At 45.7% G+C, this 18,744-nt stretch overlaps 1 protein-coding gene across 1 annotated transcript in view; it reads right to left on the reverse strand.

Annotated features, from left to right (window-relative positions):
- Positions 1 to 18,744, reverse strand: part of HIRA (histone cell cycle regulator) — a 55,713-nt gene that overhangs the window by 1,268 nt on the left and 35,701 nt on the right. The window contains exons 14-24 of the mRNA XM_080985087.1: positions 18,483 to 18,677; positions 16,186 to 16,356; positions 13,217 to 13,409; positions 11,800 to 11,901; positions 9,541 to 9,689; positions 8,515 to 8,676; positions 7,853 to 7,911; positions 7,357 to 7,462; positions 6,176 to 6,298; positions 4,957 to 5,120; positions 2,726 to 2,814 (exon numbers count right to left, since the gene is read on the reverse strand). Coding sequence (XP_080841213.1) covers positions 2,726 to 2,814; positions 4,957 to 5,120; positions 6,176 to 6,298; positions 7,357 to 7,462; positions 7,853 to 7,911; positions 8,515 to 8,676; positions 9,541 to 9,689; positions 11,800 to 11,901; positions 13,217 to 13,409; positions 16,186 to 16,356; positions 18,483 to 18,677 — 1,513 coding nt within the window. The remainder of the gene's footprint in view (positions 1 to 2,725; positions 2,815 to 4,956; positions 5,121 to 6,175; positions 6,299 to 7,356; positions 7,463 to 7,852; positions 7,912 to 8,514; positions 8,677 to 9,540; positions 9,690 to 11,799; positions 11,902 to 13,216; positions 13,410 to 16,185; positions 16,357 to 18,482; positions 18,678 to 18,744) is intronic.

Here is an 18,744-nt window from a genome sequence, read left to right on the forward strand (position 1 = left end):
TGGCTTCTGGGATAGCTGCGCAGCCTGCATTCGCTCCATAAGACGCACACACATTTCCCTTTCTTTTTAAGAGGGGAAAAAGTGAGTCTTATAGAGCAAAAAATACGGTAATTTAATTCATACCAGGAAATGGAAGAGGAGAGCTGGAGTCCTTGTGGCTTGCGAGGAGATGTTCCACAAAGCCCTAAGAGGACATCAGTAAGGACGGAGAAGAGACTGGATGCTCAGTGGGGCTTTGTTTAGGCTGCTCAGCCTCCCCACCTAACATCTAATGTGTGTGGGAGCGCAGCAGCAGCAGCAACTGTGTGTGTCCTCCAGCCTTCTGCCGGCCCCAGAGCTTCAATTCCAGTTGTGGACATTTTTGGTAAAGTGTATGGGTTTTTTAAATCTGGATTGGAGAGACAGTGGCAGAGAGGGCATTTCAAGGGTGTTTGGAAGGTGCTCTCCCCTGCGTAAGTGGGGAATCACCTGTATAGCTATGATAAAAGGTAAATCTAAAGGACCCCTGACAGTTAAGTTCAGTTGTGAACGACTCTGGGGTTGCAGCACTCATCTCGCTTTACTGGCCAAGGGAGCCGACGTTTGTCCAGTTTTTCCGGATCATGTGACCAGCATGACTGAGCAGCTTCTGGCGAAAACAGAGCAGCGCACGGAAACGCCGTTTACCTTCCCACCGTAGCAGTACCTATTTATCTACTTGCACTGGCATGCTTTCGAACTGCTAGGTTGGCAGGAGCTGGGACTGAGCAACAGGAGCTCACCCTGTCGCAGGGATTCGAACCACTGACCTTCCTATCGGCAAGCCCTAGGCTCCGTGGTTTAAACCACAACGCCACCCGCGTCCCTATAGCTATGGTGGGCTTGTGCAGATTGGGGGCTTTCTCTTTCTGCGTCAACTGTCCCTAAGTAAGTGGCTGCCTGGAGGACGTATTGCATGAAAAACTAGAGGGTCACAGTTGTGCTGGAAAGTGCTTCATATCACTCACAGAGAATAAATTGATGCATAATGTTCCCAAGCAGGCACTGGCTCACATACATGCGCAAGGATAATCACACAGGTAGGCGGGTGGGGGAACAGGACCCAACTGCTCATCCCTGGGAGCAGCCAGCAACATGCTTGTTGTTGCCTCCCGACAGAAGACAAATTGGGTCCTGCACTGGAGAGGCAGGTGGCTTCTGCCTCCCGGCCTTGCCATCAAATTAACTCAGAGCTTTCCTAACTCTTCACTTTGGCGACACACATTTTAGACACAGTAATTCATTTTTTACTAGCAAACAGGACGTTAAACTAACCCCTTTCCAGCCCCAGAAGGCGTGCGGGATATGTTTGCGTGACACACCTACACGCTGCCGCTGACACACTAACATGTCGCGACACACAGACTGGAAAGCTGTGAATTAACTGATTTAAAATAAGGGACTATTAGCCCTCAAAGACAAGTGAGCCATGCCCTGGGTAGCTGGGTTTCCTTCTCTTTCTTCATAGGGAAAAAAACCCTAGAAAATAATAATATGCAGTCAAACCTCAGCTCCCAAATGTCTCCGTTTTGGAATGTTTTGGCTCCCAAATGCCGAAAACCCACAGCTAAATGCTCCAGTTTTTTAATGTTTTTTGGAACGTCCGACGCGGCTTCTGCTTGGGTGCAGGAAACTCCTGCAACCAAGTGAAAGCTGTGCCTTGGTTGTCAAACATTTCGGAAGCCGAACAGGCTTCCAGAAGGCATTATGTTTGACAACTGGGGTTTGACTGTAATAATAAATTATTATTTATATGCCACCCATCAGACTGGGTTGCCCCATCCACTTTAGACAGCTTCCAACGAATTAAAACACATTAAAAGCCTCTCCTCAACTAATGGGATGACAGTACTGACTATTAATACTTATGCTTTTCCTTGTTTTGTTTATATATATGTATATTTACAAAAGCAACATTAATTTGTAGCTCTCAACCAATAGAATTCTCAGTGACAAGAGAAAGGGCACAGATCTGACATCAAGAAGGACAGTATTCACAAGAGAGTAGCAGAAAATTTCAGCCTCCCAGGACACGATGTTGCGGTCCTTAACGTGGCAGTTTGTGAGCAAAGGAATGCCTGGGTAAAACTACTGAGTTCAATTTTGACGCTTGTGTTCTGAATGGAGATAATGGGTTTTGATTCTACTGCTAGGTAATTTGACTATCCCCAAGTATCGCCATCTATTTTAAAGGCAGATATAACTGTCTCCCTTCAGCAATATTCGAAGGGCGTCATCCAAGTGTCCCAGATAAGGGCTGTCTGTGTCCCATTGCAGGTGAAGTAGTTGAAAAGTTGGGTCCTGTTTTCTTTGAAAGTGACGTTCATGGAGTAGAATGTAATAGACTACTTTGCCATCTCTTATCAGGAACACCCAGGAAGGACACCAGAATGGTACCTGAAACTTTTCTTGGCTGATATTAGAATATGATGCTCTCATTTAGTTGTAGTTTGTAACCCATATGTATATGTTTCACCTTGTGCATTGTATTGTGTTTTAAACAAGTGTGATTTTATTCTTTCTCTGCTCTGTTTTTGGTGGGTCTGTGACTGTATGATAAATGATTGCTTGTTTGATGAGTGGCTGGATTGTCAGAATGCCAGGACTGTAAGTTTTGGACCTTCTCCTTGGTAACTTTGCCGCTTCGCAAAGGAAGAGAGAGAGGCAAGGAATTTGTGTAATCTATTCTGAAAGGAAGCCACCTTACCACAACAGTTGCTTCCCACTGACTTCCAGCTGAGTTGTGGACTGGACCCAATAATTCCTTGCATAATTCCCGCAATCGATATTCAAACCCTGATAAAAGACAGAAGGTGAAATCATGTTCAGAGGCATCACAATAAATCCTTTACATAAATCATATAGCAGAACGTAGTGAGGGCAGCCCTTACAAGATCCCAGGAGTACCGTAAATTGCTTGAGTAAGAAATAGGACAAAAACAAGAAGACAGAGCTAAGAATTTGTTATGAACTTGGTTTTTTTTGTTTTTTTTTAAAAAGTTGACCATCCATGTTCATGACAGTTAAGGTTCTGTCTATTGTCTGATTCACACTGAAGAACCAGAAATGGATAGTGACACTGCATATTATTCCATTCTTCGAAGGACTGACTTTGTGACTGAGCTAGCCAAGTTAATGTCAGGAAAAAACTCAGAGGCAGCTGAATTGCTTCAGTTGAATCCAAGCATATTTACTATTATTAGATTTGATTTATTGCCTGCTCTGCACCATAAGGTCCCAGGGTAGGGTGCAACAATTTAAAAACACAGTATGTAAAACAGTTTAAGACAAATTGAGAGTCATGGGAATAAGGTGGGTCCTTAAAATATGCATGTTTGGTGTCAAAGACAAGGGTAAAGAGGTTCATCTTCAACATATGACAGAAACTACATACAGTGGTATCTCTGGATATGAACTGCCCCCTTTGCGAATGCTTTGGGCTACGCACACAGCAAACCCGGAAGTACAGTGGTACCTCAAGTTACATACGCTTCAGGTTACAGATTCCGCTAACTCAGAAATAGTGCTTCAGGTTAAGAACTTTGCTTCAGGATGAGAACAGAAATTGTGCTCTGGCAGCACGGTGGCAGCAGGAGGCCCCATTAGCTAAAGTGGTGCTTCAGGTTAAGTACAGTTTGAGGTTAAGTATGGACCTCTGGAACGAATTAAGTACTTAATCTAAGGTACCACTCTACAGTAGATGCTCGGGTTGCGAACGTGATCCGTGCGGGATGCACGTTCGCAACCCGCATCGTCCACAACCCGCATTGTCTGCAATGGCGTGTCTGTGCCCACGTGGGTTGCGATTTGGTGCTTCTGCGCATGCACAAAGCGCAATTTAGCGCTTCTGCGCATGTGCAACTGCCGAAACCCAGAAGTAACCCGTTCCGGTACTTCCGGATTTCGGCGGTCTGCAACCCGAAAAAACGCAACCTGAAGCACCTGTAACCCGAGGTCTGTCTGTAAAGGAAAGGTTTCTGCTGACGGCGCCTGTGCGGAAGCGGGCTACCGCTGCCCGTGCCTGCACAGAACAGCGCACCTCTGGATACGAATGTTTCAGGGTAAGAATGGACCCCCGGAACGAAGTTCGTATCCAGAGGTACCACTGTAATGATGGTTCCTGATGCACCTCTTGGAGAGGGAATCTGACAAGTTAGCAGCTCTCCTGGCCACCTCTATTCCATCCAAAATTCTGAGGGCAGCGGAGAGCCGCCTCTGCTCACTGTAACATCTGGGAGGGTCTGTAGGGGCAGGAGTTCCTTGAGGGTCAGTTTGCAGCAACTCAGCGCATAAGGAGAGGGACCAGTTGCTGACCATGGTGCTGACAAGGGGGTTAAGGCAACAAAGGTGAGTTGGGGACAAAAACTCTCATACAAGAGATGAATAAGCAGCATGGAGAGAAACATGGAAGGGGGAGGGACAGGTATCTCCCACCATTTAAACACCCACCATTTATTCTGCGGTGGTCTAAGGAGCTGACTGCCCTTGCTATTTTAATGCACTTCTTACAGATGTCAATTTTGTTTGGATACCTGCCAGGAAATCTGGATGGCATATATATTTTTAGGCGCCAGGTGAAAACGTTCCTCTTCAACCAGGCTTTTGGACAATTCATATTCTACAGCTTTTTAAATGTGATTGTGGGAGTGGGGGGAATATTGCTTTATTGTTTCTGTTCTAACCATTTATTTGTGCTTTTTTTATCTTGTATTTTTATCTTGTGAACCACCCTGGTATCTTCTGATGAACGGTGGTATATAAAATAAAATCAAATAAATAAATAAATAAATAAGATATCTATCAACTTATATACGTCTAAAGCAAGACGGATATATTAATGTTCATTAAAGTGTGCTAATGTTTTCCCTTTCTTTCTTTCCTTCTTTCTTTTGTTAAATTTGCTGAAAGAAGCACATGCATACACACTCGGAGCCTCACCTTCATTAACTAGATACCGTGCATAGATAAGGAGCCAGTGGCGGTATTCGTGACTTGACTGTAAAGTCAGTGCTGCAGCTACCTGACTCTCCAGATACGCCAGAGTCGTTTCCTGCTGCACCACATGAGGCATGGAGAACAATCTTGCCGCTTGCCTCCCGGAGCTGCAATGAAGAGCAGTGACAGGAATGTTTTCAGGAACGAAGAAGCAACTGCTTCAACTGTAGGTGTCCGTATCTATGTTGTACTCAACAGCAACCTTGAGCTCACACTCTCTCTTCCCTGCTCCACCTCCACACAGCTTCGCCAAGAGATCAGAAGCTTCCACTCACAAATCGGGAATGGAGGGGGACGAAGGATTGCACGAGCCAGAAGCTATCTGTGCTTGTAACAGCAAGCCAACAATAGCAGATGCTTCTGAATTATTGCCATTAATATTGGATCGTCCCTGTAGATGGTGCTTCACAAAGAGGGACAGGTCCTTACCCAAAACAGCTCACAGCGTAAAGGGAGACAGGAGGGAGACAACAGAGGAAGGAAAAAGGGCACCAGGGTAAACGGGGTGACTATTAAATTACTTAAGCGATGAGGGTGGCGCTGTGGGTTAAACCACAGAGCCTAGGGCTTGCTAATCAGAAGGTTGGTGGTTCGAATCCCCGCGACGGGGTGAGCTCCCGTTGCTCAGTCCCTGCTCCTGCCCACCTAGCAGTTCAAAGCACGCCAGTGCAAGTAGATAAATAGGTACCGCTCCAGTGGGAAGGTAAACGGTGTTTCCATGCACTGCTCTGGTTTGCCAGAAGCGGCTTAGTCATGCTGGCCACATGACCCGGAAACTGTACGCCGGCTCCCTCGGCCAATAAAGCGAGATGAGCGCCGCAACCCCAGAGTTGGTCACGACTGGACCTAATGGTCAGGGGTCCTTTACCTTTATTCAATTACTTCAGTTACACACACTTGGTCTTTAGTCCCTGGCCCTCCAGATGGGAACAGAATGCGGGACTAAAAAGACCTTTAATCCAATCCAGTAGGGCAGTGGCTCTATGCTTTTGTCGCTCTAGATTCTCATAATTAGGTTTTGCACCGAGAATGGCGGGTGAAACTTGAGGAATAAACTAGCCCCCAGCTATGCAAAATTCGGCTTCTTGTCAGGGATAACGCCACGGAAACTACTGGTGAGGCATCAACAACAACAAAAAGACAAGGTTTAGTAAGTCCATACTTAGACGTTTTCCCTTGTATTATAGCTAACGGTCCTGAACACAGCATAGCCTCCTGCGATGGCAAACTGTTCCTGAAGTCCGCACATTGCGCTAGAGTCTCCTGCTTGTCAGAAACAAGGTTCCTGGAAAGACAAAAAAAGATTTGGAGGTGATTAAAAAGGAAAGGAGGGGGTGGGGAGGGGATTAAACTGAAATGAGAGGGGGGATATTTACTTAGTTTTAATATTTATATACAAGTAGGATCTCAACCAATGCGGGTGGCGCTGTGGGTTAAACCACAGAGCCTAGGACTTGCCGATCAGAAGGTCGGCGGTTCGAATCCCCGCGACGGGGTGAGCTCCCGTTCCTCGGTCCCTGCTCCTGCCAACCTAGCAGTTCGAAAGCATGTCAAAATGCAAGTAGATAAATAGATACCGCTCCAGCGGGAAGGTAAACGGCGTTTCCGTGCGCTGCTCTGGTTCGCCAGAAGCAGCTTAGTTATACTGGCCACATGACCCGGAAGCTGTACGCCGGCTCCCTCGGCCAATAAAGCGAGATGAGCGCCGCAACCCCAGAGTCGGCCACGACTGGACCTAATGGTCAGGGGTCGCTTTACCTTTACCTAGGGTCTCAACACAAAGTGCTCAAAGCTGTTTGCTTACGCAGGAAATTGTGGCTTGCAAACATGTTTTGGGTAAAGCGGAGGGTCACAAATGAGGCCATCCCCATCAGGCCTCTTCTACCTCAACTGTCACCTGGGACAGGGGTAGTCTGCCACTCCAGCAGACTGCCTCAGATGAAGAGATGAGAAGTAGGGTTCATTCCATTGGCTTTGATAAAAGCCCGGCTCCATCAGGCACCTCTTGCCCCCAAACCGTGCAAAAAGATCATTGTAAGAACAGCTGTTTAAGAACAGGTGCCTGAGTTTAATCCCTCAATTTCCCTCCCTGCCCATTTCCCCTATTGTGTCTTCTATCTCTCTCTCTCTCTCTTTTAAGACTGTAAGCCTGCAGATAGGAACTATCTTCTTTTAATTGATTATATGCAAGACATTCTGGGAGCCTACACTGGCTGAAGAGGGAGGTACAAATGCTCTAAATAAACAAATAAGCAAAGGTTGGCTTTCACGTTTAGAGCTTCCACCCTTGGACAAAGGAACGCACTCAACAAACCCATTTCCCCCACTCCTTTAGGTGCTTACCAAGAAGACAGAGAAGGGTTAAAGCAATAGGCTTTTCCATCAGACATGTTCATTAAGGGGATGCCATGCTGTGTCAACAAGATCTGAGACACAGTTGTTTCGCTTCCTGTAAAAATCAAATCAGATAATGAGACTTCCTTGGAGCAAAGTCATAGCAGGGTTACAAGTCTGGGTAGAGCTTAGTTGGGTAGAATCCATCATGTCTAAAGAAAATAAATGTGGAGGGGGATGAAAAGGAGAAGGAGTAGGGGGAGAAGTGGCCATGAAGGGTTAAGGGTGACGTGTTTTGACCACACAGGACGTTTAATGCAGGCATAGGCAAACTCGGCCCGCCAGATGTTTTGGGACTACAACTCCCATCATCCCTAGCTAACAGGACCAGTGGTCAGGGATGATGGGAGTTGTAGTCCCAAAACATCTGGAGGGGCGAGTCTGCCCATGCCTGGTTTAATGCATAGCACTACAAAGCACCCCTAACTGGAAATAATTTCATTACCTGCTAAAATTGTTTGCAGGGACTCGTCTTTCACCACTACTGCCTGTTTTTGAGCATTCCTGGAAAGTACAGAAAGGGAACGGCATTTCAGTTCAGCAAAACACAGAAGAGGCATTTCTGCAAAGGGAGAAACTGAAACACGGCACGGTAAAATATTAAAACTGAAAACCAAGGAATTGCTGCTGGAACTTTGGCAGCAGCCTCATAGGATGCTAAGTGTCACACCAATATAATTATTGGTAGGATTCAGGGGACTAGCGCTTCATTGGCTCACATGGGAAAGCCTGATATGAACCAGGTCCTGCTTTTGAGAAGCTGTACTGAAACACTAGAGGATAAGGCTACCCATGGCTACCAGCTACAATGACTATATTCTGCCTCTGCCATCAGATTCAACAAACGAGTCAGGCCAGAGGAAGCTCAGGCAAGGAGTTGTGCTAGCACAATGAGGTCCCCGCGCCGTCTCCCTTGCCCCCAAAATTGGCTTTTGTGGGGGGTGGGAGAATCCTAAGAACAGTGCAAGAGGGAAGGAGAGAGGGGATTGCTTCATTTGGTAAGCTGAAATGAATCAGCTGCCATTGCACTAGCTGAATTCCTCCCTCTGCACCTGTTGGCTGTAACCTTCCTGAGGGCCACTGAAACGACAACAGCTTAGTGCTTACCAGACAGAGAGGGTTGCAGCCGTGGTGAGAGCCATGATGTAGAAGCCCGTGCAGTGCAAAGTGGAGATTGGCGAATGCAAGACGATGGGAGGGAGAAGGCGGCGGCCGCAAGCCGAAAACACAGACAGGGTCCGCTTCTCACAAGCAACGCTCACTACCTTGCTGGAAAAGAGCCAGGGGACGGGGGAGAGAAATCAACTCAGAACTTCCAGTTATTTAATAAGACCGACGTGTCAAGCTTTGCATGAACAGTCTCCAAAGTGGCTTGCGCACAAAACGAAAACACAACAAGAAAGTAAGAAATAAAAACACATTTTAAAAAAGCACAACCCAACCTCCATTGTGAACAAGAGGGGAAAGCTACAAACATCTCTGTAATTGCATCCCAGAGAAAGCTTGGGAGAACGGGACAGCTTCCACCCGAAAACCTAAAATACTGTATTTTTTGCTCTATAAGACTCACTTTTTCCGTCCTAAAAAGTAAGGGGAAATGTGTGTGCGTCTTATGGAGCGAATGCAGGCTGCGCAGCTATCACAGAAGCCAGAACAGCAAGAGGGATTGCTGCTTTCACTGCGCAGCGATCCCTCTTGCTGTTCTGGCTTCTGAGATTCAGAATATTTTTTTTTCTTGTTTTCCTCCTCCAAAAACTAGGTGCATCTTGTGGTTTGGTGCGTCTTATAGAGCGAAAAATACGGTATATTTCTGAAAGACATTCCCATCCTGCCCTTCTGTTATCAATACGAAGCATTCCATCAGCTGGTGGAACACGCAGGATGTACTTTTAATTTTGTTTTTATCCTAATCAGAGAGCTGCCCTTGGGACTTGGTGGCACAGGAACAGGAGGTCACTGAGCAGATGGTTCCACAGATTGCAGCGCCTGAATAGGTGTTTATGGGGTAAGGTGATCCCATGAGTAAACTGATGCCAAGACATTAAGGGCTTTATATACCAAGTTGATGCCTTTAACCTGGCCTGGTTGTGGCTGTGTTTATACATGCACACACAGAGACACACACACACTCACCAGCTTCCTGCTGCCGAGAGAATTCGGCTGGTGAGGACCGTTTCCCATTCCTTTCCTTCCCGGTTACACTTTAACCTGCTGAGTTTTGAACCTCCCACTGCGGTGATGTCATTCTCCACTTCAATGTACATGGAGGGATCTGAGCTGACCTGCAAAAGTTGGTTCTCTTAAAATGAAAGCTGAGCAAGAGAATGTCAAATATATATCCCAATTCAAACAATAGAAAACCACCCTGGAAATGTGAAGGTGCTGTTATCCAGCATCGAAAACGGTAGATTCTTTATTTAAGAACACACATTGCTCAAACACGGTGTCTCATCTGAAATACCTGCCCGTTCACAGCTACTGTATTATGTAGTAATAACTGAAACGTTATTAAAAGTGCCTGCCAGCGGCATTATTCAGAATCATCATTGTTACCAGGCCCTTCCCATATTTTATTTGCTTGTTAAATTTACATACTGCTCCTGAAAAAACAGCTCTCTGCAGTTTACAACTGCAGACTTGAGAGGAAAGGTAAGGAACAGCATTTAAGTACAGTGGTACCTCGGGTTAAGTACTTAATTCGTTCCGGAGGTCCGTTCTTAACCTGAAACTGTTCTTAACCTGAAGCACCACTTTAGCTAATGGGTCCTCCTGCTGCCGCCGCGCTGCCAGAGCCCAATTTCTGTTCTTATCCTGAAGCAAAGTTCTTAACCTGAGATACTATTTCTGGGTTAGTGGAGTCTGTAACCTGAAGCGTATGTAACCCGAGGTGCCACTGTACAGTGAATCTGCTCTACTCTGTCAATGCAGTCCAAATCTTTATTATTCTGCCAAGGGTCAATTGTACAGTACATCCCACCCCCAATAAATCATCTAGGGCATAATACAGCAAAACAGCACATCTGAACTTCCATGCTATACCAATACTTAGCAACAAGGGCTCATTACAAAGGAAGTGAAATGCTACCATTCATAATTTAACCTGATACTTTAACCCAAAGTTAGCAACCACCTATTATCTGGCTTTTCCCTTTGTTTTCTCGCTACCTCTGTTGTTCTGAACCAAGCTGGCAAGTTAACAGAGAGGCAGTGGGGTGGGGTGGTTAGAGTGTTGGATGAACCTGGGAGACCAGGGCTCAAATCCCCACTGGGCGATGAAGATCACTGGGTGACCTCGGGCCAATCACTGCCTCTCAGCTGAACCTCTCTCACGAGGTTGTTTGTGGTGATTAAAAGAGGAGAGGGAGAACCCTGTAGGCCACCCTGAGCAACTTGGAGAAAAAGGGTGGGTTAGAAATGCAATAAATAAAGCATATGGGACTCAGTTCCATCCTTTTTAATAGGCACGAGCTGAAATGAGGAAGCTGGCCGGATCAAATATGGTTCTTCCCCCCCCCCTTTTTTAAATTTAAATTTTATTTCCAAAACCGAAAAAAGAAAAATTACAAACATCAAATTCAACATCCATATTCATTTTCTAACTTAAACCTATTACATAATTAACTAAATTAAAATATACCTAATTACTCTAAACTTCTCTTTGCTGTATACAAATACAACACAGTTAGAAATTTTATATTAAAGCTTTTATATTATAAATAATATTTCAAATTCCCCTATACCCCCCGTTCCCCTTCACCCATGTGTGATCTTATTTTATTTTATTTTTACTTCTTCCGTCTTGTTATGTTGTTATAATTTAATTATTGTTCAGCTGATTTTTTATTATTTCCTTGCTTACCCCTGCACATTTTACAGTTCCGGAACCATATTCTTTCATATATTCCATCCCTCCCTCCCACTCTTTAATTATTCTCTGCTTTGAATGGCCTCTAATAGTTGCCGTCATTTTTGCCATTTCCACAAACTCACAGAGTTTACTTTGCCAAAAAAATAAATAAAAAATAAAAAAATTCTAATAATGATGGTATTTTCTCCCCCTTCCAGTTCTTTGCAATCAGTATTCTGGCCGCTGCTGTTGCGTAAAGGAATACATTTTTCTTATCTCTGGGAACGTCCGGATCAAATATGGTTTTATGGGTCCGGCTTGTCGGCAGAAAGACCAAAATGTCATATTTTCCCCAATCCCTTTTATACCCCAAACACTTTGCTGGGAACCTCTGCCTTGGGAAACTGTGAAGACTTCGCTCCTTATGCTCCGGAGTTTCCGCAGCTGGCTGTCCACGCCGATCCTAGCGCTTCTCTTGGAACTAACCTGCTGTTAACTGCAGAAGAGTCAGTGTAGTTTTTTGGTTTTCTTTATCCAACACTTACTTGCAATGCAAACGATTTCTGAGGGACTGGGGTTGGCAGTTTAAGTGCTAGCGGTGCACTGTGGCAAGCACCATCCTTCTCAGAAGCCAGGATTGCTGGAGACTGAAAGGCAAGAAGGAAAACTCAACCAGGCTGATGGACGTAAAAACACCTGTGTCCATTTAATTGCAAACACCAGCTGGAGCCCTTGCCTTCCCACAAAGCGGTCTGTGGAAAGGAATCCAGAAAAGAGAGAAGGAGCAGGAGCAGGTGCACACTGTAGTCTTCACCTGCTTTTCTCCTTCCTGGAGATTCTTTTCCACGAAGCTCTCAGTGGGAAGGGGACATTTTTACCACCTGCTCTTGCTCCACCAAGAGTTTTTTTAAATTTTTTTCATGGTTCTTTACATATCCGCATATTTTTTATTTTAAAAAAAATGTATATATTAAAGATTTCTTGATTTACAAATGTATGTGCAATGTCTCTTTTTTCAGGTTACATTTTCTACAGATCAGTTTCATTTGTTGAGACATCAGTGTTACATTAGGAAGAAAGGGGGGAAAGAGGTGGAGGGGGGAATGGTGAATGGGGTGGGGTGGCAACGCTTCTATTCTACTTAGTGTATGTGTAGGGTTTTGTGTCAGCATCACTTGTGTGAGTTCTTTTTACTATTCGCTTGTATTCCTTTGGGGGGTGAGAGAGGTTGGGGGGTGGCCTAGGGTGTGGCTGGTTGTCTTTGACTGGCTGTGGTGAAATTTGTTTCCGTGTGTGCGTGTTTGGATCAGGTTAGCCAGATGGATTCGAATGCTGTTGGCAGATTCTTGTCATTGTCTTGCTGCGCTGTGTATGTGATAAAGGGGAACCATACCAGGGTGAAGGCATCTTCTTCTATTTGTCCCTGTGTCAGTTTCAGTTTGTTGGTTAGTTTTTCTAATAAGGTTGTTTCCCATACTATCTGATACCATTGGTCCATGCCATGGGTAGGCAAACTAAGGCCTGGGGGCTGGATCCGGCCCAACTGCCTTCTAAATCCGGCCCACGGACGGTCCAGGAATCAACGTGTTTTTACATGAGTAGAATGTGTCCTTTTATTTAAAATGCATCTCTGGGTTATTTGTGGGGCATAGGAATTCGTTCATATTTTTTTTCAAAATATAATCCGGCCCCCCACAAGGTCTGAGGGACAGTGGACCAGCCCCCTGCTGAAAAAAAATCTGCTGACCCCTCGTCTATGCTTACTCCTGACAGGTCTCTCCAGTGTCTGGCTATGATGTTTCTGGCTGCTGAGAGTAGGTGGGCTATGAGCTCCTTGGGTATTTGGTAAAGGATGTGCCACTTCAAGGTTGCCAGTCAAAAGACAGGATGCAAATCGAGTACAGATAAATATTTTTTTTCATAAGCAAATGAACAAGAGAAGATGACAGGCACCCCAGTTACCTGAACTGCTAGCGTAACGGGCATCAGTCTTGAGTCCTTTCGAGGCCTGCCTTTCTTCTTCTTTTCTACTTCAAGGTCCAGTTTACGCTTGGACAGAATCATAGGCTTGGCTGGGATCTTTTCCTCACTGTCGCTGCTACTCTCCAAGATATCCTTAGGTTTGCTTTCCCTAATCGAGTTCTGCTCCTTCAATCTGCAAGAGAAACACAGGGTTACTCGACAAAGTTTCAAAAGCAGTTTCTGGGCTGGTTCGTGGGGGTGGGAGTGACCTAATGATTAAGAATCCACACGTTTTCAAACAACATTTGGAGACGTTTAATTTAGAGAAATGGCAGAGAAGACCTGACAGAGGTATATAAAATTGTGCATGGTGTTGGGACAGTGGATAGAGAAACGTTTTCCCCCTTCTCTCACAACACTACAACTCAGGGCCATCCAATGAAGTGGAACCCTGGACAATTCAGGGCAGACAAAGTACATTCGTACCTTGGATCTCAAATGCCTTGGCTCCCGAACAAATAGGCTCCTGAACGATCGAAACCCGGAAGTGAGTGTTCTGGATTTTGAACGGTTTTCAGAAGCCGAACGTCCGGCGCAGCTTCCGATTGGCTGCAGGACGCTCCTGTAGCCAATCGAAAGCCGCACATTGGTTTTCGAACGGTTCCGGGAGTCAAACGGACTCCCAGAACGCATTCTGTTCAAGAACCAAGGTACGACTGTACTTTTTCACGTAGCGCACAGTAGAATTATGGAGATCACTCCAACAAGAAGTAGTGATGGTTATCAATTTAGACGGCCTTAAAAGATGGTTATAGACAAATTCCACGCAGGCTAAAGCTACCAATGGCTACTGGCCATGAGGACTACGTTCTTCTCCCTCCACTGTTGGAGGCAGTAAGCCTCTGAACGCCAGTCGTTGGGAATCACAAGTGGTGAGACCGCCGTTGCACTCAGCTCCTGCTTTTGGGCTTCCCATACACACTGGGTTGGCTACTTTGAGAACAGGATGTTGACTAGGTGGGCTAATGGCCAGGTTCAGCAGCAAGCACTTTGGATGTAGCGTTAGCAGCAGCAGTAAGGACAAAATAAAGGTAAAGGTACATCTGACCTTTAGGTCCAGTCGTGGCCAACTCTGGGGTTGCGGCGCTCATCTCGTTTTATTGGCCGAGGGAGCCGGCGTACAGCTTCCAGGTCATGTGGCCAGCATGACTAAGCCGCTTCTGGCGAACCAGGGCAGCAGACGGAAACACCATTTACCTTCCCGCCGGAGCGGTACCTATTTATCTACTTGCACTTTGACGTGCTTTCGAACTGCTAGGTTGGCAGGAGCAGGGACCAAGCAACAGGAGCTCACCCCATCGCAGGGATTCGAACTGCCGACCTTCTGATCAGCAAGTCCTAGGCTCTGTGGTTTAACCCACAGCGCCACCCGCGTCCCAACAAAATGCACTACTCTAAACATGGTGGGAACGGCCATCCCATTCAGGACACAAATTGGCTGAAACCTAAATGGCCAGTTACAGCTCAGATGCAACAGATGCTTCAGATCAGGAACGAGCAACCTGGGAACCTTTGGCCTTGCTGATGCAAGTTTAATCTGGTGTCCAACCACATATGGGCAGCCACAGCTTCTCTGTCCCAGCTAGAGATCCTGTGGTCTGAATATGGGACAAAGCACGTGCTTTGCCCTGACCTAGCCACTGTGATCCACGCGACGGTCACCTCCAGACTGGATTATTGTAACTTGCTCTATGTGGGGCTGCCCTTGAGACTGACCCAGAAACTCCAGCGGGTGCAGAATGCCATGGCGAGACTCCTTACGGGGTCCTCGCTGTGGGATCACATTCACACCCAGTGCTATACCAGCTGCACTGGCTCCCGGTAGAGTACAGGATCAGGTTTAAGGTGCTGGTTTTTACCTTTAAAGCCCTATATGGCCTAGGACCCTTGTACCTACGGGACCGCCTCTCCTGGTATGTCCCACGGAGGACCTTACGGTCTTCAAACAAAAACGTCTTGGAGGTCCCAGGCCACAGAGAGGTTAGGCTGGCCTCAACCAGAGCCAGGGCTTTTTCGGCCGTGGCCCCGATCTGGTAGAATGCTCTGTCACAAGATACTAGGGCCCTGCGGGACTTGACATCTTTCCGTAGGGCCTGTAAGACATAGCTGTTGCACCAGGCCTTTGGTCAGGGCACAGCCTGACCCCCTCCTTTGGCAATCCTCACAGAACTCTAGCCCAATGGTTGCCATTAATCTGATTTGAACTGATTTTATAATGAAATGATTTTAGAATGTTGTATCATTTTACTGTTGTTAGCAGCTCTGAGCCTGGCTTCGGCTGGGGAGGGCGGGATAGAAATAAAATATTTATTATTATTATTATTATTATTATTATTATTATTATTATTATTTTATATGGTCTTTAGGTGAAAACTAGGCCTTAATGGCTACAAATGCACACAGGGACAGTCTCCTGAAAAACAGAGGAAGACTGCAATGTGGTATGATTACAAAGCATTCTTATATATTTCTGTGTACATATTTCAGGAATCTTCTAGCTCCTCTGAATACCCTTCTCTAACTTTCCATTTTTAATAATATGTGATTGAATACATTCTTCAATGTCCTTCTTTATTAACTTCTGAATAAACACGCATTCTTCAGTGTCTTCATTCATTAACTTTTGATTAATTGTCTTATTCATTAGTTGTTTCTTCCTTGCTCAGTAGCCTAAGGTTAATTATAACGTTCTGCCTAGCTGATTTATTGCATTCCTATAACGTGCCACAGTGCAGGTTTCTATGGTTATTGCCCATATACATTTTTTTTTTCCTGCTGGGAAGGGTTAGCGAATGTTCATTTGCATGTACCAGGCTACACAACAAGAAAACGGAGTCTTAAGATATTGCAACTTTGGAGGAAGTGGAATTTCCTCCTTCACTCTCACCTGGGCACAGCTCATTCCTCACCTGTCTATGGCAATCTGATTTGTGTGTGTTATGGCAGAAGTCCCTGAGGTGGCTTTGGATCGCTCCGTGAATCTCGAATCAAATGCTTTCATTGGCTCTATCTTGGAGGAGGCTGGCAGCACAGAGGGCGAAGATGCAGGTGGAGCAGCTGAAGCAGAGGTAGCATTTACACTGTAAAAAAAGGGGGGGAAAGCTGAGTTGGGGCAATATATATTGGGGGGGGGGAGTGTTCTACAGGCCAACAAAACAACAAAGCGAAAGTTCACAAGCAGTGGAAAATGGCGACATCAATCCCCATTGTTTCACATCAGTGCCCAGGATGGAAGCTGTTTTTCATCCTAACATGGTACATCTTGGGTAAAGTGTCCCCTTCTGCCCCCTCTGGGTAATTGGAAAGGCCTCCAGCTGAGTGAAGAGAACTGGAATGAAGCCACTGGAAGCCAGTGACTTGCCTTGTCCATGTCTTCCAGGTACTTCTTTGGGAAGGTTATTTTTAAATTTCATTTTATGAAATTACAGTGGTACCTTGGTCCTCAAACTTAATCCGTTCTGGAAGTCCGTTTGACTCCCGAAACCATTCAAAAACCAAGGTGTGGCTTCCAATTGGCTGCAGGAGCTTCCTGCACTCAAGCGGAAGCCACGTTGGATGTTCAGCTTCCAAAAAACGTTCGCAAACCGGAACACTTACTTCTGGGTTTGCGGCATTCAGGAGCCGATTTGTTTGACAACTAAGCCATTCTAGAACCAAGATACCCCTGTATATAAAACAGGGAGAACAATTATAACAACGGGCAAAAATTAAAAGATGAAAAAGGAAACTATAAAATGCGTATGCGGGATGAGTAGTTGCACGTGAGTTAAAATAACAAAGGGAAAGTAAAGACTATCAACTTCCAACAGATCATCAGGTATAGTTCCAGAATTTCCAGGCTTGTGATGAAGGTACTTTTGACACCTCTGCATCTAGCACTTTGCATACTAGCAGTTGTAGGAAATCCGGCTGGTGTTTTCTACACTTCTCACTTCTGACAAAGTGGCTGGTGATTATATCACCATGAATTCCCGACTGCACTGGAAAGCGTTTACTGTATCTGACTCCAGCTTATGTATTTAAACAACTGATAAGTAATACCAACCGATATTGTGTTAGAGTGTGGGATATTGCCACATAGACCAATGTTCTGACTCCATATAAGGCAACTTTCTACGTTCCTAGACTATTTTTGTGACAAACTTAAAATATTATCAAGTTGGCAAGTGATGCAAGCAGGTGTGCAACCCTTAATGGGTCTGTGTGTGCTTTTGAGAATCCCACAAAGTTAAGACTGCACACACACACACACACACACCATACATTCAAAGCACGTGGCTTATCCAATAGAATCCTGGGGATTGTAGTTTACCTTTCAGAGTTACCCTTAACAAACTACTGTTCCCAGAATTCTTGGGAGTGTTGCTGTTGTGTGTTTTAAATGCATTGTTCATACACAGCCTCAGTTTATGATTACAGTATTTTTTGCTCTATAAGATGCACTTTTCCCCTCCTAAAAAGTAAGGGGAAATGTGTGTGCGTCTTATGGAGCGAATGCAGGCTGCGCAGCTTTTGCTGAAGCCAGGAGAGTAAGAGGGATTGGTGTGCACTGATCCCTCTTGCTCTCCTGGCTTCAGGGACAGCCTCCCGAAGCCTCCTGAGCAGAGCGGGAGCGCTCCCACTGTGCTCAGGAGGCTTCGCGTTGCTTTTGCTAAAGCCAGGAGAGCAAAAGGGATTGATCTCTCTTGCTCTCCTGGCTTCGCTTCGCTGGAGAGCCACTGCGCAGCTTTCCCTCTCTGCGCAGCGCCCCTTCAGCAAAGCGGGAGGAGAAACAGAGCCCCTTCCGTTTCTCCTCCCGCTTTGCTGGAGAGGCGCTGAGCAGAGAGGGAGAGAACATTTTTTTTCTTGTTCCTCTAGAACTGGGTGCGTCTTATGGTCGGGTGCGTCTTATAGAGCGAAAAATACGGCGGTGGTTAAGTGGTGTCTGACTATTTCCCTGTAACCATTTAACATAGTCCCAAGAGAGATTTTCCCCCCCGTTCTGTTGCTTTGTTAGAACTACACAGAATGTTTTTTTTCCCAAACACATTTTCAAATCACTGAGGATCAGTGAGAGGCAATATGAAAGTTATTGCCGCGATGGGCTCATTCAGAAACACAAAATCATAGCTAACAAGAGTCGCAGAGCGACCGACATGCAGTGCATGGACAGAGCCCCCAAGTCACAAAAAGTTAGAAGATGAGATCTCCGTTGCCCAGTACTGACCCATCTTTGTTGCCTGCGTCTTCGGTTGGTTTAACACTCACTGCCACCGGCTCTAAGGCAGGCTTAGACGTGCAGAGGATATTGGTTGCATTGTAATCTAATGACATCAGCTGATTGGTTTGAGAAGCTGACATCATTGAGCCTGCTAAGGATCCAGATATAGGAATACTATTGAAAAAAGCTGTAGAAAAATCTCTGTTTTTCGGGGGGAAACAAACAGACAACAGTCAAGAGATTAGCTGGATTATATACGTGCCACATA

The sequence above is a fragment of the Podarcis pityusensis genome (genome assembly GCF_964106645.2).
Source record: "Podarcis pityusensis genome assembly, chromosome: 16".
Classification (NCBI taxonomy): domain Eukaryota; kingdom Metazoa; phylum Chordata; class Lepidosauria; order Squamata; family Lacertidae; genus Podarcis; species Podarcis pityusensis.